The following is a 23,992-nucleotide window of genomic DNA, read 5'->3' on the forward strand; positions in this document are numbered from 1 at the left end:
TATCAACAATGACAGTACTTTGGACTAACGCTTGAAAATTCAGGTTTCCCAAAAAGACTCCCATGCAGATGTCACAACCACTTTTGGCAGTTTCAGAAACCATCCTGTTCTTCAAGGTAAAGTGGTTTGAAAGACAGAAGATGCACAATTAAATCTAAACAAGTAACAATACAAAATAGAGGAGTTTATACTACCATGTCCTTGCGTAATGCAAGCTCATAGGATACGGTAGAAACAAATCTTTGTTTGCACACTATAATCTATATTAAACAGACACTTAAGAAGTCAACAAATTCAATGTGTTAAGAAGCAACCTTTTAATAAAGAAAGCAGAACCATACTTTGCTGTTAACAAATATTTTGAGAAAGGTTTATAAAATTAAATCTAAGCCAATTATCTGGTACATCTGCAGCTGAGAAGGAAGTGTCAATACTCCAAACATCTGCTCAGTTTGTGTCCTCTCCTTTCTTACAGAGGAAGTACTAGCTTCCAGTTGTACAAGTGATTAAGAGAGCAATAAGGTATTGCTCAACAAAAACTATTTTCTTAGATGATTACAGGCTAAGGCCAAAGAAGAAATTCATACGTTAAGCACCATTACCAACATGGAAGCCTGTCAAAGATATCAGTTTGAATAGCCCAGCTTTCTTCCTTGCCCCCCATGTCTAGGGGTCAGCTAACCACCAGAGGGGGAGGCTTGTGAGAACAACAAAATTGAACCATCATGGAAAGCACGCTCCAGTCACACTGGAGTCAGCGGATGCCAGAGACTGGAGAGCAGGAGGACCTCAGTATTTTCCATAATGAAGCTGAAAGGTGAAAGAGTCCCAAAGCACTGGAAGAAACAGAACACAACAACAAATTAGCTCAGTTTCAAAACCAATGTCCTTTTACAGGCTCAAAGTATGAACAAAAACCCACCCTGTATCTTTCCCTCAAGGCAACAGAGCTACAATCCCTTCAACGCTGATGCCATGAAATAGGCTTGTATTAAACATTAAATATTAGCCAAGGCACACAAAAGAAAAAACCCTCTGGAAGCCACAGCTCCAGCCTTGTCCACTCACCCCTGGCATGGTCCACTCAGCTTGAGGCCAGAACGCTGGGAGCACTCACAGGCCACAGCACCCGCAGCACCTAGGCAGAAGCAGGAGGGGTTAGGACAGCGTTTCTCTGTGCTACAGCTCTTCCAGCTGCTCTGAGCAGTGTGCCTTCAGTGTTGAACAGACTGGGGAAAAGGGTAGTGTATTTTCTCAGATATTCAGGCATGGATTATTTATAGGTCATCGACTCAAACGTGTGAAAACCGAACAGACCATCCACCAAGACTGGCCCATGCTTCCAGACAGGATCCATATTCTAGATGCCATCTAAACAGTTCCAGAAATAAAGATTAGGCTAAAACAAATGGCACAAATTCCCCTGCACCTTCTCAACCCATCCCCCAAGTATTCCGCTGGGACTCGTGTTATCCTCATACAAACCCTCTTTTCATGAGGCAGCAATGACAGGACTCATTTACTTTGAGGGTTTTACTTTGGCCCTCCTGGCTTCTATCATAACCTCAAATATTACATTAAAAAGGCTTTTAAAACATAACATTCACAGCAGCGCAGTAACTTTTCATTGCAGCTAGCTTCTTCCCTGCCTGTTTGCGTGTGGCACCTTCACATTAAGTGCATGAGTTAAGATGTAGATTAGCAAGGCAAGAAACCTTTGCCCTTGGCATCGACACTCAGCTGTGACAGGAAACTTCAGGCTTTTTTTTCTATGAAGTGTAGAACCACTCATTACACATTGGCAGGGAAGTGCACATCTCCAAACTATACACATTTTCTCTTAGATAAGCAAAAGACTCAAGTGTTTATAAATATGAAAAGTTCAGCAGCTGGGTAAAAAGTTAATTCTCCAGTCTCACTTAATGAGCTTTGGGGAAAGGGGTAGGGGGATTTGTTCAGAAAGTAAAGCAGAGTGTCACAGAAAGCAGGACTTGCCAGACAGGGCTCTGTTTAGTCCTATTTTCTGTCTCTAGATGGCTGCTATCAGCAAAATGGCAAGGAATCCTCTAACAGGGAGCTACAGAACAACCAGAATGAGAAACGTTTTCTCCTAATCTTGCAACCATAAAAATTAGCCAATTTTTAATTTAAGTCCCATGACTTCTTTCTTTGTTGTCAAAATATCAAGCGATCCATATCATAACACTTTGGAACATGGACTGTCTTAGGATTTTGTCCAATTCCCTGAACAAGGAAGTTGTTTTCAGCAGGAACACTGCTGCAATATTTTTTCAATACTTTAACATTAACTAATACTGGTCTATTCCAGTAGCATTAGGTTTGGACTTAAAAAATGGGATTGATTTGCTTGGAAGGTAAGCATGTTAGTTGTTTTCAGGAACTTCTGAGAAGACTATTCACAGTGCCTGCTGTCACTCTGCATCTCTAGTTTTCCTGAAGGCAGACTCCTCAGTGTCTTTATAAGATAATACAGAAGGAATTGTGCAATATCACTTTTGCAAGATGATATATAGCTACCCAGTTCTCCACCTATGTAATTATTAATAAAAATTCACACTGAATGGAAGAATAATCAGACCCTTTTACCTGCAGTTTCAACAGAAGTTGTTTTATGTAACAGAGTATTTTTCAGCTTGCTCAGTGAACTGTATAGATTGTCATCCCTTTTGCGTACCTCCTCCCTTCCGTCACTTACTGAGAAAATTCTGAACAGCAACTACTTAAGAAACAGAGCTGTCTCTGATGATCAAGAACAGAGTGATTCTCCACGAGATCAGAAATCTAGCTGAAACAAAGAGCAAGGCTGAGGTCTTACCCACTGAGAGCACTTGAACTCATACTGCAGGTCATACGGAGCTCTCTAGCGCTGCCTGTTCCACTGTCCTCACTGGCACTGACTCACATGGTACATCTTCCCTTAGTCAAAGAACATTAAAAGTCCGAGTTGCAAGACAACTAACAAGCCACAGTTGGCTCTAACTGGACGCATAAATGCTAAGCACTTCTGCCAGCACCAGTCCCTAGTGCCTGCAAACCCTTCCACCTGTGCAAGACACAACAAAAATCCCTCCGGCGCCTGGTCCCAGGGCCAGGGAGCACAGAGGCAGGACTGCCTCCCATTCCAGAGGGAGCCAACTTGCAGCCGGTGCCAGTGCTCTAGGCTCTGTTGATGGTGTACTACGCTGTATACATTGGAACTAGCAAATGCTTCATTGTGATTTTTGGCCACTTACAATATTTTTAGCAATTTGCCAAGGTTTACCCTGTGATTTATTACGGAGGAAACAAACTCAAGCACTAGCAAATGAAAATATGTAAACTCAGACTTTTCAAGTCAATAGAAAGGTATTCAACTACTTAAAACCCTTTAGAGGCATGCAGTTTGCTGTAGATTCAATTGCTGGAAACAACAGTTTGATTAAGAAGTAACTGAAATGTAATCTAAGGAGTCATATTTAAGTCGCTTAGAGATTTACAGTGAAAAATTCCATATACACAATACTTTCCAATTGTCATTCCTAAAACTGTGTTCTAGATTTGCTGGAAATCCAACAATTCAACAATTTGTTGGAAACATATTTTGTATTGCTTTTTCGGTAAGGTCAAAGCACTCCAGCTATCTACCATCTAGAACTTTATTATCTCAAATTACTATATTTAGTAAGTTTAAACAGTGTCATGAAAAAATACTTGAAATAATGAAATACACAGAAAAAAAAATTTCATTCAGAACGCTTAATGCACTGGAATTACCTGCAGATACAACACTAAATACAGCAAATAATAATTGTTTTATTACAGTATTCTTGGGTGGAGAGGCAGGTGTCATTAAAGAGAAGGTAAACTTTCATTTTCGTTATGAAAATTCAACTAGATGCTACTGCCACATACCTCCAGAACACAAGAGATAATGCTTTATAAAGTGCTAGCAGCAATCACAGCATTATCTATAGTTAAAATACTGAAGCAATCTATGAATAAAATCAGAAGTGTTAGTTTGATATTGAATATCGTTTCTTACAAGTTTTCTGAATGCTTCTGAAAACATCAGGAATGGGATCAAGAGTACAATAATCTAATAATTAAAATAAGGAAGAATATTAGTCATTAGAGTATGACTGGGAGCTAACATTAATTCTATCTAAAATAGCAGAATACTGGAAGATGGTATTTCCTTCTCAGCTGCCAGTCTCAAGAGATTAATACAGAATTCACTTTTTGTCTGTTTATCTCAATACACAGCTTCCACTTTTGCCAGTATTAAACTAGCACAGTGAGTGGCAAGAACCCCTTTGTCCGTGCCTGCCACCACCGTGACTCAGTTGGTGGAATGATGCAGCGATATGCATGCTTCTTGATCATCTTTTCAGCTGAACAAACACTATCTATCTTTTCCTATATAAAACAAGTGAAATAAACACACTGCCAAAATGACCAAACCCTGGGAGTTTTTTCCCCACATTTGGACACGTCACTTGACATTCAAAATGCCATTATGCAAAGCCAACTAACTCCTACAAAGTCTTTTTTTTTTTTGGTTCAAGAAACCCAGCAGAGAGAACTTTACCAAGCAATTCTTTGTTAGCATAACATTTGACCTTGTATCTCTTTGGAAATCATACAACTTTACTAATGCAGTCCTTACAGAATTAATCAAGCAGATAGTTAGACCCTAGTTACTACGAACCCAGCCAATTATGAGCCACACTGAAATTTGTCACTGGCATGTCCAACTACATTTTCCAACATAAAGATCAACAGAACTGTGTGGAAATGAGGCCCCACTCTCAGACCTGCATGACTTGGACACTGTAGACTAGAATTGCTAGCAAAGCCAACGCTTTTAGGAACAAAGTAGTCTTAAGAAAAAAGGCTTACCTCCCGGGTCTCCATTACCTGTTGCATTAAAACAGCAAGAAAGCATAACACACCTTTCACCTTCTATTTTGACTAGCAAAGCTAGAATACATGATTCATTGAGAGGTCAGAGCTCTTTATTTGCCACTCTGCTCTACTGCATGAGATTAACAGTTCAATAAAGGCCGAATATACTGCATGGCTTAGTTTGAGAACTGGGGAGTGGAAGCTGCCTATGCAGCTTCTGCCTCTGCCAAAGTAAGTCAGCACAGCTTTCAGAGTCCAGGGAAACATGACAAGGTTACAGCCAGCAGCAATGTTAACAGATAACCAAGGAAAAGAAACCCTAAAAAGAGCAGGGCAGAGAGAGGGAGAAAGGAGATGGGCACAGAAGGCTCCCATAGGAACAAGTGGCTCAACAGCAGACATACTTGGATACATTTAAAGCAGCACAGATTAGAAACGTATCTAGCTAAAAGCCTCACTGCCACTGTCAAGTCCAGTTTCTATCCTTGAACAGGTACTCAAATGACAGAACTGTGGTCAATGAATGCGTTCTCTCTAGTAACCGGAACCAGATGAAATATAAACCCATTGGTCTAGTTCCCAAAAGGTGACAGCTAACTAACTTCTGAACCTGGCTTGGAAGTCAACAGTTACTTTTCCTCTGTTCTCATCGGTTCATTCACATCATGCTACTAGTTTCCAATGCTCAACAAGAGACCTCTTTTTCCTGCAGTCCAGCCTGCCTTTTACACACTTCTCAAAATCTCCAATCAACAAATTTATTTTTTGAGGCTCTCACACTGCAGTCTTCCACTTCTATGAGAATAAAATCCATACTCAACACAGTGCTCTGACAAAATTTCTCTGGTGCTGAAATGCTGCGTTCTCACCATAAGAGTGCAAATTAAAGCCATGGTATGTTATAGTAACAGTTCACCTTCTTGTCAAAATAGACATTTTGCCCAAATTTCAACAAGTGTTTGTCACTAGATTCTTACAAAAGATGATAAAATAATTCATGCCCCACAAGCATGAGACTGACTAGACCATACTTCACCATGGACCTCAAAACTCCCAAAGATCCCACAAGTTACCTAAGCAAGCCCCATGACAGAGACAATACTTACAGCTTTAGCAAAAATGACCATCAGCTCAGGGAACTGGTGCGTAAGGAGGGCAAGCATTGCCGAAAAGGAACATAGGCCTGCTGTGAAATGGATGAAAAAGGGAAGTTCCTTCTGTGGGTAAACGGAGACTTCGTGAAATGCTGAAAGGAAAAAATAAAGAATATTGACATTTGATAATCGAGGACAGTTTTCTGAATTATTTACACAGTCTTGTAACTCAGTTCTAGACTTTCAGAAGGAGTAAGTGTGGACTCAAGACTATTGTGCAGCACACGTTAGGTACCAGTACTTAAACTTCTCAAAAAATTTTTCCCCTACACTAAATGCTTGTCTTTATTATTAATAGTCATTGCATCCCTCTCTTCCCAATCTTCTTTTTCACTTGCATGGGCTTTATTTTTGAAGCATTTCATCAGTCTTACTTTTTGGTACCTACTCTTTTAACGGGACAGAGGGAAGAACTGTAAAATTCACAAGCTCTCAAAATTACCTAGACCAATTTAAAGAATTCAGGTGTTTTCAACCCTCTGAAGCATTAATCCTGATACCTGAAAAGAATAGCATATGTCCCCATCCTGTAAGAAGCTCAGCAAGTACAAAACAACCATCATGTTATATATACATGCAAGGTAGCTCCTCAATACTTTTCAAAAGATTTCTGGTTAGTAGGCTACAGTAAATTTTTTCAGAGCAGCTGACAGAGCAGACCTCAAAGAAAACAGTCCCAGGACTAGGTTATAAATTCTGTACATAGCAGCTCCTTGCAATTTCCAATCTACGGTAACAAAATCAAAAGAAGGTGATTAGACAGGCTAAGGGCTGGCATATGGAGCTTTCAGCACTCAAGACACTACTACTGCTTACCAGCTGAGGACCTGTTTGGTGAATTTGCAATTTGTTACTGGCTCTGAATACCTGCAGCTCTGACTTTTATCCAATGATTTTAAACGGTTTTTAAATGACGAAAAAAAATAGTTTCTATAGACATAAGTAATTATGAAAGGGCTGCACACTTCTTGACAAGCTGTTTTTAAAAATCCAACAAAAGCCTCAGAACTTAAGTAAGCCTTTTTGTAAAACAAGAATATACAATTGTATTCATTTTTAATCTGAAGTCTGAGGAGGAAAAAGACACTTTACCCTCTCAGTTACTGTTTCTGAATGCTGGCACATGAAAGCTACCATTATAAGAGCAAGCCCAGCAAAAGTGGCTTGTGCTCTTGCAACTCATTAATGGCAAAGTGCTTGGATTTTGTTTTGCTTTTAAGTATATGATTTTGGAGCACAACTTAGTAGAACATTCAGAGTTCCATGTCTAATGCCCATCAGAGGTGTTTAATGTTATCCCAGAGATTATCAGTTCACCTTCTTAACATGCAACCAGCCCTACTAGGTCATGATACAGTATGATAGCAACACAGTCCTCTTTACTGAGCAACCAAAGAAACTACTTGTCTACTCTGGAACACTATTATGCTCTCATACTATGTAGAAACTCACCTGACTTAAAACATGGAGCAATGTAATTTAGGAAAGGTCCCAACGTAAGATAGGAAAGTGTAAAAAAAAAAAAAAAAAAAAAAAGGAAGGATTCTTTTTGCACTAGTTTATCCTACATTGGGAAATTAAAATCAAATCCGAAATAGGTAAGGACAACTAAAGAGAATTCTGTATGTTCACAGCCATTTGAGAACTGTTACTAGTCACACCAATACAGGATTTCTGCATCACTGATTTGGTCAACATTATGTTAAATAGATAAATTTTAAAAAATTAAGTGTCAAGATTTCTTGAGGAAGTACTGCAATAAAAGTGTTAAGATGATTTTATTTATGGGTAGCTTTATATTTAAAACATAACAGGAATGTGTGAGTGATCGTGTTGAAATATCTGCATGCGTTGGTGTTTAATTATGCTGGGAAGTCTACAATTTAGGGTTAGTTGCTAACCAAGGAATTCCTTGTGCAATATCCTGCATAAGTGAGAAATGAGTAATTTAAAGCAGTCTGGGGGCAAATTTAAATTACACATTTTAAATATAACTTCAGGCTTTTAAATAGAAACATGTATGTGTAGTTTTCCTTTCCACAGCTGTGGTCTCAGTGGGTCTGCTGTTCCTTTTGCAGTAGCCCTTTCCAGTCCCGTGGGACTTGTGTTTCTTCATGATGTAGAAGTTCACCCCCAAAGGAATTCTATTAACATGTACAATTAACAGTCCAATTCTAATCTAAATTAATGCTATTTTCCTAAATATGATGAGCACAGGCCCTAGTGATTTAGTTTGTTTGCCTTACCTAAAGAAAAAAAGATGTAGGCTCATAATTACATAAAGTAATCTTAAAGTAATGGGCAGCTGGACAAGTCTTACTTTTCAGTGTCAAGTGTTAGTATAAAGCCATAGAAATACCTACACGGGTAAAAAGTTCCAGGAAGCATACTGTCTAGCAGACAAATATGTACTAATGAATTAATGACAGAAAGCAATACATATTCTACGAAGCTATCAATTAACCAAGGAATCTCCCTAAAATCACAAACACGTTCTGCTAGACACCCAAATGCAGGACTGGAACCATGCATTTATTCCTTGCTAAAAGGAAACGACTCCTCTACAACAGTAGTCAAATCCATGGCTTCTTTTAAGAGTAATTTAAAGAACGGGTCCATTTTGTTGTTCTCAAAGTTGGCCAAACTTAGTCTGAATGTACCACACACAGACTTCATCTTTGAAGGACTTATGTTATTACAGAATCAAGCTAACATTTACCACACACACACACGTCAAGTGCTTCAGGATCGTTTGGGAGGGACATCAACAAATAGCTGAATCCCCTTCACAGGAAGCTCAGACTAAAAAAATCACAGTAAGGTAAATACAGAATACCACAAACTGAACATGTCCTTAGCTTATGTTTTATTATCATTACTGCTTAGAAACCACTTACTTGGCAACAGCTCTCTGTCTGCTGTTTCTGTGCAACTCGGATAGGGATAGAAAAGATGACCTTTCTCTAATGGATACGGGATCATCCTAAATGCTGAAAAGAGAATGAGTGACATTAGATCTGTATCTAAACCAAGCGACCAGCTTCTCACAAAGAGAACCAATCATGTTTGAGGTCAATAAAGGCAGAGAGATTAGTCTACTGTACAGAAAAAATAAAACAAGGAGAGATACTTACTGCCTTCCCATGTACAGTGCAGCAGATTTAGAGCCCCTTCTATCCTCTTCCAGTGCTGGAGGTGAAAAAAAGCATATGCTACTGCCTCACTGTCCCCTCGTTTCAGAATATGCTCTGGAGGTAGCACTAAGCTTTTCATTTCTAGTAAATACTGAAAGTAAAAATGGAAAGCATACTTGGTTACATAGAATATTCCAAAAATCTTTAATTGTGAAACATAAATGATCATTTGAGGCATAACTGAGCATATCACACAGGGGCCAACTTCTACCTGTTGAAGAACAGCCCAATCCTGACACAGTGCAGACAGCCTGCACTCACATGGGAAGCAAAAAACAGCAAAACACACATCCATGTATAAGACTCTTAAATTGGGGTTTTCACACACAAAATATCAGGGAAAAAAAAGCATCTTCAGTAAGGCAAAATAAAAATACATGCTTGTGCAATATACATAAAGTATAATGCCACAGGTACACTACCAATGAGCTACAAGTTTAGACTGATAAAAACAAAACAAAACAACAGTATTTTTGCTCATCATTTAATCACTGAAAGTTTCAATGTAGGAGACTAAGTACTTGTTAGCTCTCGAGTATGAGTAGCAAACCAGAAAGTGTCAGTATGCTAACCAAAGGAAGAATAATAAACCAAACCCACAAAAAATCTTGGTTTAATGTGGTTTTTCTGGACTACCACAAAGTATCTCTGATTTCAGATTTTTTCAATTTCAGCCTTCTCCCTACATCAGCAGAATATGTGATGCACAGAAGGGTCAAAGAACACAAGGATTAATCATTTTCCATTTCCCTTGAAACACAGGACATGCAATTTTGTTTTCTCATGGTACATTAAAAAAAGACAGGTATTCATTTGAACTTCACTTCTAAAAACAGATGAGTAATTTTTACAAGAATGAAATGACAGTTTCAGCTCTAGTATTTACCTGTGAGTTGTTCTCTCCTAGCATATAGTGTCTCATTCAATAACAGCCCAAGTTAATCCACATCTTTGATCAATGTAGCTGGCAATTCCTTTGACTGTCTCCCAAAGTGTAAGAATGCAGCTAACTCGCCGATTTATTTCAGCAGATGCCACAAACTATGAGATTATTTACTAATCCAGTTTGAGGACTTAACTTTTCCCATTCAGATTCTTGAAGGAATGTAGGAGGGGTTGTGCCCTGGCCAAATAAAGCACATTTACTGCCTGGCTAGGTTCTTCTCTTAGTGCCTTGGGCCTACACTCCAGAGGGTAATATTCTTGCTAATCCCCTCTAATCCTCTTCAATTTTTTTTTTTTTTAATTTTTTTTTTTAACACAGTAAAGGATCACTCACACAGGGCTGCTGTGGGAAAATGGTCTCAAATATCTGACCCTTGACCTGACTCCTCATGCTCTCCGCAGTGCCCACTCTTCCATTGTACTAACTGCGCAGAGAGGAAGGGAATATGAACGCAATAGTGGTGATGAAGCCCCACTGCAAGTATTGCCACAACATGTCAATGGTGAACTCCAGGCTTTGGCTGTCTCTGCGCCCATGCTACCACATAAACAGAAAAATTCCACAGTCTGGCAAATTTTCGTGTCCTCGTTTACCCACAGAACAGGCAAAGTATCAGTACTGAAAATATCTTGGGTTTTGCAGATTTAAGAAAGTCTTTATACACAATAAAAATTTGTAAGATATTCAGAAGATGATGGGAAAAGATTGTTTCATACATTATCAAAATGTAGTTACAGATCTCCAATTTGAAATGGCTTAAGAGTACCATTTTCCAGCACTGTAAAATGCCTTCCCAACTTTCCAAACAAAACCCATCCTTGTAAAAGCATAACTCAGAACAAAGAGAAACAAACATTATTTTATTTTCCTTATGCAAAATGATGTTATGTGCAAAGACAACCACTTTCATCACATGCAAGAACAAAGGGATTTCTACTTTACATACTCATTTACTTTTAGTCCATGGGACAGAACTGACTGCAAATTCGAAACTCAGATTTTCTTCCCCACTACTCCACTGTAACTCATTGGGCAAGTTACTTCACTTGTTTGTGCCCTTGTTTACTTGTTTGCTTTGACTATGAGCATTTCAGAGCTCTAGATAGCCAGCACCAATAAAATTCTGCCCTGCCATCTAATAAATTGGTGTTTCAAGGCAATATCATAATAAAAAAAAAAATCATGAAGATGTTGGGATAGGTATACAATTAGAAGAGAAGATCAAATTAGCGCAACTAGAATCAGTTTCTGTGATTGTAGAACTGCGGAACATATTTTGCAAACAGCCTGTTTGAAATTATATCTAACTTGTTAAAAAGGTATACGAGGCTCCTGAAACAACTGGAGGATATACAAAATAAAAGAACTTCTGGATAATGCGTTATAATCTTCTTCCCCTAAAGGCAGAGGCTAAAGAAAAATCTGTCTGAGACTGTCTGAAATGAACTTGCTACGCTCTTGATCAGTCATGCAAACAAGCAGCAATTTCTCCCAGCAATTAGCTTCCTCAGTGCACATTCTATTAGATTGGACAGGCAGACAGAATAGAGTGGCTGGATAATTCGAGCCTTCACCGCAATAGTCATTGGGACTCCATGATCATTTGCAGAGGATTAGGTCCAGGACTAAGCCAACCTTCTGTATTCAAGGTTTCAAACTGAATGCATCACCAATACTAGTACAGTAAAAAGCAACATAAGATTTTATTTTCACCCAATGCTCAGTGGAATCTGTATCTTGGCCACTTCAAGTAATGCCAGACATTAAATTATAGCCTGTAGCAATACTGACTCTTAATCTTGTTTACACGTGGATGAAGAAAATAAGTGACTGTAGATCTTTCAATAACCCGAGTTCTGAAGCCATGCTTGGAAGCACAGCACTATGAGTGGTTATTGTTTGGAGAACTTAATTTGGCTTCAGAGATTTTAAATATCTAAATTTACATTTATTAATGCTTACCCTTACCCAATAAAGGGACTTCACTAATACATTACTGGATTTTCCAACGAGTTAGAAAATTTTGAGTTCAAATTTTTTGCAAAAACCCCCGTTTGATTATCACTTACTGCAAACAACTAATTCTGGCCACCAAACATTTATGATATAAATACTAGCACATTTAACAACGCAATGGCTGGAGTTACAATCAACTTCAAGAAAACATGGGGCTAGGAAGGCTCCAATAACAAAATGATAACATAACTAGACATAAGACAATAAAAAGTGGTCCAATAGGAAATAAAATACTCTTACCTTTGGAACATGAGGGTTAAATTCCACAGCTCTGTGAATTGCTTCCACAGCATTAATTTCTGCTGTACTAAGCCCTCTTTTGGAGGCAGTTTCTGGGGAGAACCTGAAGGGAAAAACCCACACTGAACAAAAGTAATAAACAATAAATTCTAACCAGGCATTTATTTGCATTGTAAGCTTGGAGTTCATTAAAAATTGGCTTATTTATCAAGAAAGATAAACAAACCCTTTTAGGAGACAAATTTAATGTTAATTTAGGTATCTGGACTGTCATCCATGCCCATATGACAAAGTTATGTTTAACTTTTTGAAACTTCATGTCAATCACATAAGGTAATTGAGTGCCCATGATTGTTACAGCATCACCTACCTGGAGGTAAAGCTAGAATCAGCTGTGCAAATAGACCAGAACAAAAGTGAAATGCCAACATGAACCACCACAAATATCCTGCACCCAATCCACAAAACAAGAACTGTTGAACATCACAAGCAAGACACTGAAAATAAAATTTATACAAAAGCAAGTGTGTGTACATGGGCTCTTGAAAAACATCTTCACCTGTATTAACTTTATGGATGCTTAAAAGAAACTTTAAATTACATTTAACTACACACATATATGTAAAGATAAATACACTTAATTTGCTTTTAGAAATGTAACTGCTACATATTGGCTTTAGTCCTTTTTAATTCATATTTTACAGCATAACCCAAGATTAGTAGCAAACCACTGTTTTCACAGATGTGCTTGCTTACCTTTCTGAAACAGCTCTGGCTTTTAACAGGGCTGCTGTGTAACATATTGCTGCTGATTTTGGAAGACTGATATCTATGATAAAATAAAATAATTAAGCTGTAAGATTCTAAGGAAAGACAAACATTTTAAACCCACATCCTTTGAGCTTAAAGATTTTTACTTGGGTATACCAGACAACGAATGTAACATCTGGAACGTTTCAGCTATGATTAGAAACTTTGAATTTCTTTGCACAGTCTTCTTTCTGGTCACCAGTCAGTCTCAGACTAAAAACTCACACGAGTCATAGTTAGGTGTAAAACAGTAATTTTTTTTTCTAAACGCACCAAGACACTGAAACTGAGTTCAAAAGAGAAATGCATGTATAAATACACACTTAAGAACAGTGTACTTTTCCTGTATTAACCCATGAAGGTTTAAAATAAGCTTCTAATCTTTACCTAATTTTGCAACTGTACATTAACACAGAGTTTTACACAATACTGAAAGAGACTGACTAGAAGCTGACCAAAAAAATTACATTACAGACAGGTAGACAAATTTTAATGAAAATGCAATTTCCATTCTTTTCCAGTTCCATGGGGAAAAATTCTTTTAGTTGTAGGTTTTGTAGAATATCTGAGGCCAAGTTTGAGCTGACAATTACAGATTAGAAGGTTAGCACTCCACAGTACAAGTTTACTTTAAAAGCAGACAAAGTCTGGGGTCTAATTCCCAAGTACCATGTTGTGTATAGTCAGATGGCTCTTGCTTTTTTTGTAAATCCCATTCTGGGCTTGTCCATCACTTATTAGAAGTCTGGCTGTCGTGTCAAGCAAAACACAGGGGTGCTACAGGGAGTTTGAAGCTCATACTCATTTTTCCAGATGCTTAGAAAAAAAAATCAGCAACCCCTTCTTAAGAGAGTGTCACAATTCCTGATGTTAACATAAAGAAGCACCAGGAAAAGAGCAAATGGTTTTGTTAAATTAGTAAGAATCCACACAGAACAACGTGGACAGTCAAGTAACAGGAGCAGGCTGCTAGGGTGGCCACGCGCAAGGGGCACAGGGTTTGGGCAAGAATATCCTACTTTGGATTCCCTGAAGCAATAAAGAACAGAGGCACAAGGGAGAACATACCAACTTCTCAAGGGCACAGAATGATTGCCACAAAATACTGCTTCTACATCCCTCCATTCTGAAGGTGATATAAGGGACAGCTTTGACAGCAGCACTCTGTACACTAGTGATGTGGGCATTACCTAGGTGGCAAAACTCTGAGGACAATAAGAAAGTAAGTATATATTTTATTAATCTTTATCTAGACTTGCACAACACCTGAAACGTATTAGTTGAGATGGAAAGTGAAAGTAAACTACTGCCATTTAATGGACCAAAGCTTGCATACCACTCATCTCTGGCAAGCAGTATGCTTGCGCGTTGCTAATCTCTGGCGAGCAACCTCAGTATTACAGAATCATGAGGCCAAGCCTGCAAGATTACAGAAGGGAAAACTACCTTTCCCAGCTTATTTACATCTATTACTTAGAGGCCTATGTGCTGACTGAAAAAAGCTGATGAATTTAGGCATAACCAGGGATGTAGAAGAGATTAAAAAACTAAAATAATCCTTGAATTGAAGCAAAGTGAGCTGCAAGATTTTTTTACAGATTAGAATTAAAAACATAAAAAGTAATTTTAATAATAAAAAGCAATTTATCTTGCCTAAATTTGACCTCATCATTCAAAAGAAAAAACTTGATTTGCACTCTGAAAGCGTGTATTTGTTGCCAATGAAGGGAATCTAGTCAACTAGCTGAGATCATGGGTAGACATCTGCTTTTGGACAGGCACACCTTGCCTACCTCACATATACTCTTATACAAAACCACCAGTATTTCCCATTAAGCATCACTTACCATCATACTTTGCTAAAACTGCCTGGACATCTGCATAAGCCTGTAACTCCAGCAGTGCCTCCAGGAGGTTTTCATGAATATTCAGCATGCTGAGAAGTGGAAACTCTTTCATCAACTGCAAATCAATAAAGAGAAATAAATTAAGCAGATATAGAATTGCACTTGAATCCCTGAAATACTTAATAGAAATCAGTACAATAATTTAAGCTTTTTCAATGTTCTGTTCTTTCACAGTGTTAGAAACTGACATATAAGCAGCATGAAAAGTATTCCATCATTTCTACCTTACTTTTTTTCCTACATTCACCTACTGGAAAATAAGTATACTGAGTGTAGGTATACAACATGCTCTCAGGCCAAATTTGCACAGCTCCCACAGTGAGTTGGTTTGCTCAGTAATATTTTCCTATGAAAAAAGAACTTATGATAAACCCTGGGCAAGTGAAACTAAAATTATGATGAAGTCTAAAGTTGGCTATTTTGACAAGTTAGATGCCAAGTCAAGCATGAAGCAAACCAGACAACAGAACTGTGAACATATGACATCATATAATACAAAATCTAAAACCTATATGTAGGAACCAGAAAAACTGTTCTCAAAAAAAATCATGAATCATGATGTGCAAATCTCATTGGAAAATAATCCAATTACATTAATTATGATGCCTAGAAAGGAACTATAAACAATCAATTTGGACAATGTGACTGAAAACAACAGTTGCTCACTTTTTTTAATTTTTACTTACATCTCTCATCATTTTCACTGCTTCTCGTATTCTTCCAAGTTTTCTTGCACACATAGCTAGTCTCCTTTTCACATACACCAATACATTGGTGTCTCTTCCTGATAACAAAGATAAAAAAAGATTAGTCTATCAGTTTCAATCCTTATCTCTCCTTCCCTCTCTCAAAAAAAACCCAAACCAACCACCAAAAACCCCACAACCTTTTTCCTAACCACATGTAAAAGCATAAAATAATTACTACTGCTGTCCCAATCAAGGCCCATCTAGACGAATACCAGCAACTTTTAACTAGGTTAAATGACAAAAAAAATTCTGGTTTTTTTCCAAAATGTTGGGTGGAATAAAAGAAGGTGCTACTGACACACACTAATTGCTTCATTAATCTGCTCTACCTATCTAACTTTCCATGACAATAATGTACTGAGCCTTAGCTAGGCAACCCACAATGAACACACAGCGTAACTGTCACTTCCAAGGATTCATTCAGGTATTACAAAAGATCACATAGCAAGTCATGCATAAGCATGGCTAAAATAGTAGGAACTGCCTCACTGAACTGGGAATCAAACTAGAATCACTAACTATAACTTTAGTTTTACATTTCTGCTCACATAAAAACAAGAGTTCATGTCATTCAAAAGTCCTTACTCAGCTGTGCTTCATGCTGGGGGCTTTGGGAATGGCAGTTCTGAGACTTTCTGTAAATCATTTCTCCTGCTTTCAGAGCCTGCTTGAAATACTTCTCAGCATCCACGATAGTTGTTGCTTCTTCCTCAGCCAGGAGGACATATGCAGTGGCACAACTGTAATAAGGAAAAAAACCCACTAATTATTCTGAGGGACAAAGTTTAGTATTTTTTGAATCAGCGTTAAAAGCATTAGAAATGGGCAGTTTTCACTTATGTTTAATATCTAAGCATTGACAACATTAAAGTACCAAAATATTGACTTGAGTTCAAACAGTGACTGTCAGGAAAACAGAAACCTCTTCCATTTTACAGAAAAAACACACATTTGGAGAAAGAACAAAAGAAAGAATTGTTAACAGCAAGTCAAATTATTTTCCTTGAAATATTAAAAACGCTCTGGTAATTGTCTGGAGAAGGGGTTTTTGTGTTTAGTTTGCTTTTTTAAAACCAGGAGGTAGACATTTTACACAAAAACAAGACGACTACATAACAAAACAGATCACAGAAGCGTGTGAAATTCTTTGGTTTGTGTTACAAGAGTATTTTTAAACCCCTTACTGGAGTGGCATCTATGAACTCCAAATACAGTATTACCACAATGCCATCTCTGAAAGCCATACAATCTCATATCCAATTTAGACTGTTCCACATCTGAATAAGATTTCTCATTTGTTATTGCTACTGAAACAAAGATTTTTAAAAAAATCTTTCCCAAGAAAAAAGGAGAACAAAAGCTATTTTTTTATAGAACAGTTCAATACTTCAGTGCAACCGACAGCCCCGTGTGCAATTCTCAGTCACGGAAGTTCCCCTTAAGCTATTCAGAACTTTACTAAGAGTAAATTATTAGAACAAGAAACTGATAGCATGCTCAATATCGTTCCGCTTAATCTTTCACACTAGAAATACAGCAATTGAACTTATACTCTAAACTTACTCATTGTTCAACTCTAAAGCTTGATACGCTGCTTTAATCCGGGCTTGAGGGTTTCTCTCTCGCCATGCTTTCTGCATAACTGTTGCAAAAACATTGAAAGGCTGGTGAGGGACAGAGACACTGGCGAAACACCTGGGAGCCAGTGGAGGCAATGCTGGCTGCTTATGCCTCAGCTCTACATTAACATTCACTTCCATTTTGCAAATTCCTGTTTGCTATATGATTGTTATGGGAAAGAGTAAACAAGTGTTTTAATTCCAGCATGAGTTTCTACCACAAGCAGCAGAATCTTGCAACTTCTCATTACACCCCAAATTTAATTTAAGAAAGCAACACCACCAGGAAGATTATTCACTGACCATTTAAGAACTCGTACACTGAGAAGCAAAGACAGCTTACATAACCAGGCAGATGTACAATTTCTAAATTGCTACAGATTTTTGGAAACACTTCCCAAGACTTGTTGAAAGCTTGGCAGGAGCAATTGTTAAACACAGGTTCTTGCACGGACCTGCACAGAATTTTAATTTAAGCTTTCAAAGAGAACTTCAAAGAAAACAATGATAGAGTAAGCTCTGTCTTGCACAGGTATAGTTTTATACTTAAGTATTTAAACAACTACCAGATCATAAAGGGTTAAAAATTTTCTTTTTAAATTTACAAAGCACATTTGAGTGGCATAACATGGCAAAGCCAATTCAAGATATACTATAATAATTTATCACCTTGTTAGAAAGTGTTCTAGGAAACAATTAAAAAAGGTAAAATCTATCTATTCAAAGGGGCCGTTTGAATTAAACTTGAATTCAAAATTACGGTCAGATAAAGACCAAACAAAAGTTCAATGCAATGACTCTACACCCCTCTCCATTATGTTTCCATTACGGAAAAATGGAAATCCCAAACTGAAACCCAACTTCTAGCAAAAGAAAAACAACATACTTGGAGCTACCATTTTCTATGCAGAACTAATAGCTTTCACACTAAATTACAGTTCTAAAAGAACTCCAAAACCTTACGTTCGTGGAGTTACATATCTGGCCTATCTCAAGTACGATAAGAAAACTGAAGAATCTATACATGTTTCTTTTGGAACAAAACCTTCTGCTGTCCAGCAAGAGTAAAGTGGAAAAATGTTTGAGTTTTCTTTTGGAAACAAAATATTAGTCTTGGCTTAGCAAGCGAGACAATACACTCCATTTTGTGAAACAAAAACACATCATTCATATCAAGCATGTCACAGCCAGCTGACAAGTAACACTTCCGGAACTTGACAAATTGACAATAGCTCGCACCCGGCCTGACAATAACCAGGTAGAGAACACTTTCTGCACTAAACATGTGGAACTCAACGAAAGAATTCTAGAGACTGCGCTATTCATTACTAAGGTTTAAATGAGACCACATCTTTGGCTGTTGAGAATACAATCCAGGTTTTCAATATCGTGTTGTTAATTATTTGAAAAGTGCGAGATCTTAAAATACGTCAGGATCAGCCTTAAAGTTAGTAGAGAAAGCACAAGGTAAAAAAAAAACAAAAAACATCTTTTCACTACATACATCTATTAAATCTCCTTAGTAGTTGGACAGGCTATCATTTCACAAAGTATCTCACATAATAGTTTGCACTACCTTGAAATATATTAAAAATACCCACTTTACACTCTCCAACAGTTATACATCTTACACATACAACATTGGTACCTGTATCTGATGGCCGAAGGGCATCTGTATCGCACGTGAAAAAGTTCTGATGATCTTGAGCAGACAAATTCATGTCATAGTATGTAAGAGGCTCCTTCCCAGTCACCCACATGTATCTTGAACGGGAGAAATTTCAGTAAGACGCACTCCTAGTAAACAGTAATGCTGATACCAAGGGGGACACCTGATATGCCTAACAACCAAAGCTAGTGCAGAAAATTTTTATTAATAGAAGGCACGAGCTACTAACCAGAAGTTTCAAGTACTACTGTTCCATAATCTGTACAGGTTCTAAAGTTCTAAACAGCTTGGGAACTGGCTTCCTAGGAAGCTGTTCTTATGAAATAACACAAGGAGACTTACAATACAGCCGTATCAGTTTAATAAAAGAGAATTTAGATTCAGAATCACTGTCTCAATCTCTGAATAAAGTTTTCTCCTACTTTACTCTCAAAAAACTTGATGATGTTGCAGTAATATTTGCATTCTTAACACTGAAACTGCCAAAGCTTGGATAGGTGCCTTTTAAACATAGGATTGGCATCAAACACCCCTATAATCTTGCAGGCCTCAGCTGTCTCCTGATATTCCTAGTGTAAGCTCTGTGAAGAAGTCATGTGTATGCCCCCAATTAATTTAAAAAATATGCAATGGTAAGTAAGATAATTAATACCTGCTATACTCTGCTCCTCTGAAAAGATTGAGAGGATTTCGCCACACTTTGCACTCTGGAAAAAAAAAAAAGGTACTTTTTGAATGAAGAGCACAGGAAATACTACCTTGACTTTAAAATGCAGTAATGCAAATGCAGTTTTATTTTCAAAAGCTCCTTTAATTTTATTGTTATACAACTTGAGCACAATCATACGATCATCTTCTTCATAAACTTCTGCTATCCCAGAAATATTTTTGCTCCCCAACATTGCTGGGGTACAAAAGCACATGGTAGATTAAGCACTGCCATTTATACTCATACAATGTTTATCTTGCAAACATTCAGAATAGTAAATATCTGATGTTACTGAAACAGTTTTAGCTAAATGTGTAATATATTTTCTAAATCATATTTTTAATAATGAATGACGTAGATCAAAGATACATTATTATTTAGTTTATTTTTACCATTATTAATAAAGCACATTGTAAGATGTAGGCCTTTCTCCAGTTCTTACAAGGACTACACTAATGCAAAGTCAAAGCCATTTAAAAGCCAGTTCCTATGAACCAGCTGCCTTGAAGCTTAAGGAAAACTGCTGGGACACATTAACAATCACCTGGCATATTCTGCCTGCTTGTCTCATTCTCTCCAGCAGAGAATGCTGCTGGTGCTGGAGGGCTGTTTTCTGCACCACCAATGAGGGGCCTCAAATGACTCACAGAAACCTGCTCAATGAAAGACGTGCCGTATTTTCGGAAATGCCACCACTCAAACACCTGTCACAGGAGAAAAAAGCACCAGAAATTTCCTTAGGTGACACCCTTCCAACACAAACATCAGAAATGAAGAGCCAATTGTTCACAGCTAGTACATCCCCTTGCAAATGACTATAGGTGGAACTTATACACATACAAATTAACAACAATTATCAGTTTTGACCTCTGTTGTCATGCAGGATCATCCACATAACAAGACTGAAAAAAAAAAAAAAAACAAAACAGTAAAATTTTAGTCAAACATATGGTCCTCCCCTCCCAAATCATTAGTATAACCTCTAAACCCTTTCAGAAATTGCCTGTATAGGGAAACCGTGCATAGAGGCAAGAACCTCAAGACAAGTGTAGCTTTTTCATTTCACAAAAATAATCTAAAAGAATAAAGCACAAAATGGACAGTTAAATTGACATGTTCTGCCATTCAGAAAAGTCCAAAGAGAAAAAGCTGAATTAACAGCAATCAAGTTCACTTACCAGAAATTTTGGGTCAAAAATATTACACTCTCTCCCTTTGAAGCTATTAAAAATACCTGCATGTCACAAGTCCTCAAGCACTATACCACACTGTCAGCCCTGGACCAACTTAGGAGTATTTTTATTAGCATGCAGAAAGAGGCAATGTTTACACAAACTGTATTATTTGTTAAGAAGCATTACTATAAATAGGGACTGACCAATAACCACTTTTTTCTCTTAAGGGCAAACCTATGTAAAAGACCTATCACAAGCAGAATCCACCTCTGTATATGACTTTCCTCAGATCCTTCAATCAAAACCCAAGCAACATTACAGCAAACAAGTTGTTTCTACCACATAAATAAAACACCTTTTTTTTTTTTTTTTAAATGGTGGCTACAAAAAAAATCACCTATGAAACACATTTTGCATATTCTGGTAAATAGGTTTAATTGATGAGAAGAGACATTTTCTTTAGCTTTTAATACCGAAAATAAAGATTAACCCAAAAGATTTGTATGTAGTGCCACAGTCTACATCAGGGTCAGATGATCATCACTGCAGAAACAGCTGCGCTAGCAGAACTGAGCATGCAAGTGTGCCCCATTCATTTTGTGCAGTCAGCCATGTCTGTGCACACTGTCATCTGAAGATGAGCTGAATTATTGGCTCATTTTCACACCGAAGTTGTTAAGATAGTTACATGATGACACATGCACAAAAGCTCCCCCAAAATTACTGTGGAATCGTAAACTCTTAACTACCTAGTTTAAAAGAGATAAAAATCTCAGTGTTTTCTTTACACAGAGAGGTCTGCACAGTTTGCACATATATTTTGCATTTTTAATGTATCTAGGTATACACGCACATATATGTATATGTATATATGGACACGTCCCTCCTTAAAACAAGCTTTAGCTTCCAAAACAGGTGCAAGTTATTTTCCTTAGACTCACCCCAACATACAACACACATAGCAAAAGAGCATGTACAATACATCAGAGAAGATACTAAACAACAAGTTCCTTCCTAGTACAAAGGCACCCTCTAGAGTCTGATCAAAAAAAAGCTGATTGCATTTACCCCTAATGAAAGCATCTTAGAGGTGCTATAGTTGTTTAAAAAAATAAAAGTGGACTACTTACAAATATCAGTCCAGATATAAAAGACGAAGTCACTGTAAGGGCAAAGTAGAATTTCGGAGTCAAAGTGCTTAAGAACACAGTCACTGTTAAGAGAAGCAAAAACAAAGACTTAACAGGCAGAACTGAAAAACACAAATAGCTTTTTATTAAACAACGCCGAAATACTATGCAAACACATAATACAACATAGCCCTAGTAACTTTACAGATAATGTTACTTTGTTAGAGAATCCTTTCCGTATATTATTTTCTGTTTATAACCATCTGTGACAGCAAAATAGGTTATATACCCGATCTAAAAAACTCAGTGCAAGTTCTTAGACAAAGCAGCCTACAGTTTCAACCATATCATGGCAGGTGGACCGCAACAATTCACTGTATTATTTCATTTTAACCTAAAACGGAAACATACTGGTTTGACACAAGCTCCTATTCAGTGTTAAGAACATCCGTTTTCCACAGACCTCTCCTTCCAGGCATTTACAGCACAAGGCAGGGAACGCAGCTGTCCAGGGCTACTTTGACTGTGGTTTTGACCCCAACCCCACGGTCAGCTTTGTCACCGGCCACCAGCCCGGGCTGGCAGGGAGCTCGGCAGGGAGGCTGGAGCGCCAGGCCCGGCCTGGGGGGTGACGGCGAGCTCCCCTGCCGCAGGCTCACCGCCCCCCCGCCCCGTTCAGGCCTCGGGCCTGACGAGACACCCCGGGGCGGGGAGCGGGTGTCGGCGGTGACAGGCAGCCGGGCGCGAAGTGACAGGGCGTGGGGCAGGGAGGCAGCCGGGACACCGGCCGGCACCGCGAGAGCCGCCTCGGAGGCTTCCAGCCGCCCCGGCGCCGTCACCGAGGCGGACCCGGAGGCACAGCGGGAGCCCCGGGGCCGGGCTGATGCGCTCGGGGGCGGGGGAGGGGGGGGGGGGTCGCTGCGGGAGGCCCGGGACGCAGGACCGGCCCGCAGGCGGCTGCCAGGACGGCCCGGCCCCGCAGCCCTCCACAGGAGCCCGGCCCGGCCCCGCAGCCCTCCACAGGAGCCCGGCCCGGCCCCGCAGCCCTCCACAGGAGCCCGGCCCGGCCCCGCAGCCCTCCACAGGAGCCCGGCCCGGCCCCGCAGCCCTCCACAGGAGCCCGGCCCGGCCCCGCAGCCCTCCACAGGAGCCCGGCCCGGCCCCGCAGCCCTCCACAGGAGCCCGGCCCGGCCCCGCAGCCCTCCACAGGAGCCCGGCCCGGCCCCGCAGCCCTCCACAGGAGCCCGGCCCGGCCGCCTACCAGGGCGGACGGCGGCGTCCTTCCCCTGGCGAACGCTCAGCCCCCTCCCCGCCGCGTCCCGCCGCGTCTCACCGGCCGCCAGGCTGTCCCGGAGCCGCAGCGGCACCCGCAGCACCACGTAGAAGAGGCCGAGCCCGGCGGCCACGGCCAGGAGCCCGCGGGCCCACGGCGCCGCCGCCGCCGCCCGCCGCCGCAGCTGCTCCCAGCGCCGCAGCGCCGCGGCCGCCCCGGGGCACGGCGGGCCCCGGCCGCTCCCGCCGCCGCCGCCGTCCGCCATGGCCGCCGCCGGGGGACGCCGGGAGAGGGGCGGGACGCCCGGCGGCGGGGCGGGGCCCGGTGGGCTCCGCCAGCGCGGGGAGCCCGCTCGCCGAGCCCATCACCGCTCCCCCGCCGGCGGGACGCGGCCCCAGGGTCCCGCCCCCGCGCCGCGGCCCGGGAGCCGCGAAGGTCCCCGGCGGCTGCGGCCCCGCCAGCGCGGCCCTCCCGCCCCGCCCGCTCCTACGATGGC

The 23,992-nt window shown here is 39.9% G+C and overlaps 1 protein-coding gene across 7 annotated transcripts; it reads right to left on the reverse strand.

The window, feature by feature from the left end:
- Window positions 1-298: 298 nt before the first annotated feature.
- ST7L (suppression of tumorigenicity 7 like) lies at window positions 299-23,912 on the reverse strand. Of its 7 annotated transcripts, XM_052815184.1 has the most exons (16): window positions 23,557-23,906; window positions 22,224-22,306; window positions 20,463-20,622; window positions 19,862-19,916; window positions 19,189-19,304; window positions 17,485-17,563; window positions 16,507-16,661; window positions 15,859-15,956; window positions 15,113-15,227; window positions 13,212-13,284; window positions 12,456-12,558; window positions 9,194-9,344; window positions 8,957-9,049; window positions 6,012-6,151; window positions 1,069-1,138; window positions 299-836 (listed from the first exon to the last, which is right to left on the reverse strand). In XM_052815184.1, the coding sequence occupies exons 1-15, from the start codon at window positions 23,759-23,761 to the stop codon at window positions 1,085-1,087; spliced, it is 1,680 nt and encodes a 559-aa protein (XP_052671144.1). In that variant the 5' UTR covers window positions 23,762-23,906; the 3' UTR covers window positions 299-836; window positions 1,069-1,084. The 7 variants fall into 7 exon arrangements, with proteins under 7 accessions (XP_052671144.1, XP_052671150.1, XP_052671143.1 ...); XM_052815190.1 differs by lacking the exon at window positions 1,069-1,138 and having other exon boundaries at window positions 23,557-23,909; XM_052815183.1 differs by lacking the exons at window positions 299-836; window positions 1,069-1,138 and adding an exon at window positions 1,151-1,371 and having other exon boundaries at window positions 23,557-23,910.
- Between the last annotated feature and the right edge of the window lie 80 nt (window positions 23,913-23,992).

The sequence above is a fragment of the Harpia harpyja genome, chromosome 19, assembly GCF_026419915.1.
Source record: "Harpia harpyja isolate bHarHar1 chromosome 19, bHarHar1 primary haplotype, whole genome shotgun sequence".
Classification (NCBI taxonomy): Eukaryota; Metazoa; Chordata; class Aves; order Accipitriformes; family Accipitridae; genus Harpia; species Harpia harpyja.

Bases quoted from the DNA above. Each gene is read 5' to 3' on its own strand.
- ST7L (XM_052815189.1), bottom strand. From the start codon at position 23,761: ATGGCGGACGGCGGCGGCGGCGGGAGCGGCCGGGGCCCGCCGTGCCCC. The intron at 22,307-23,556 runs GTGAGACGCGGC...TTCTCTTAACAG, and splicing joins CCGGGACAGCCTGGCGGCCG to TGACTGTGTTCTTAAGCACT. The intron at 12,559-13,211 runs GTAAGCAAGCAC...TTTTCCCTTCAG, and splicing joins GCCAGAGCTGTTTCAGAAAG to GTTCTCCCCAGAAACTGCCT.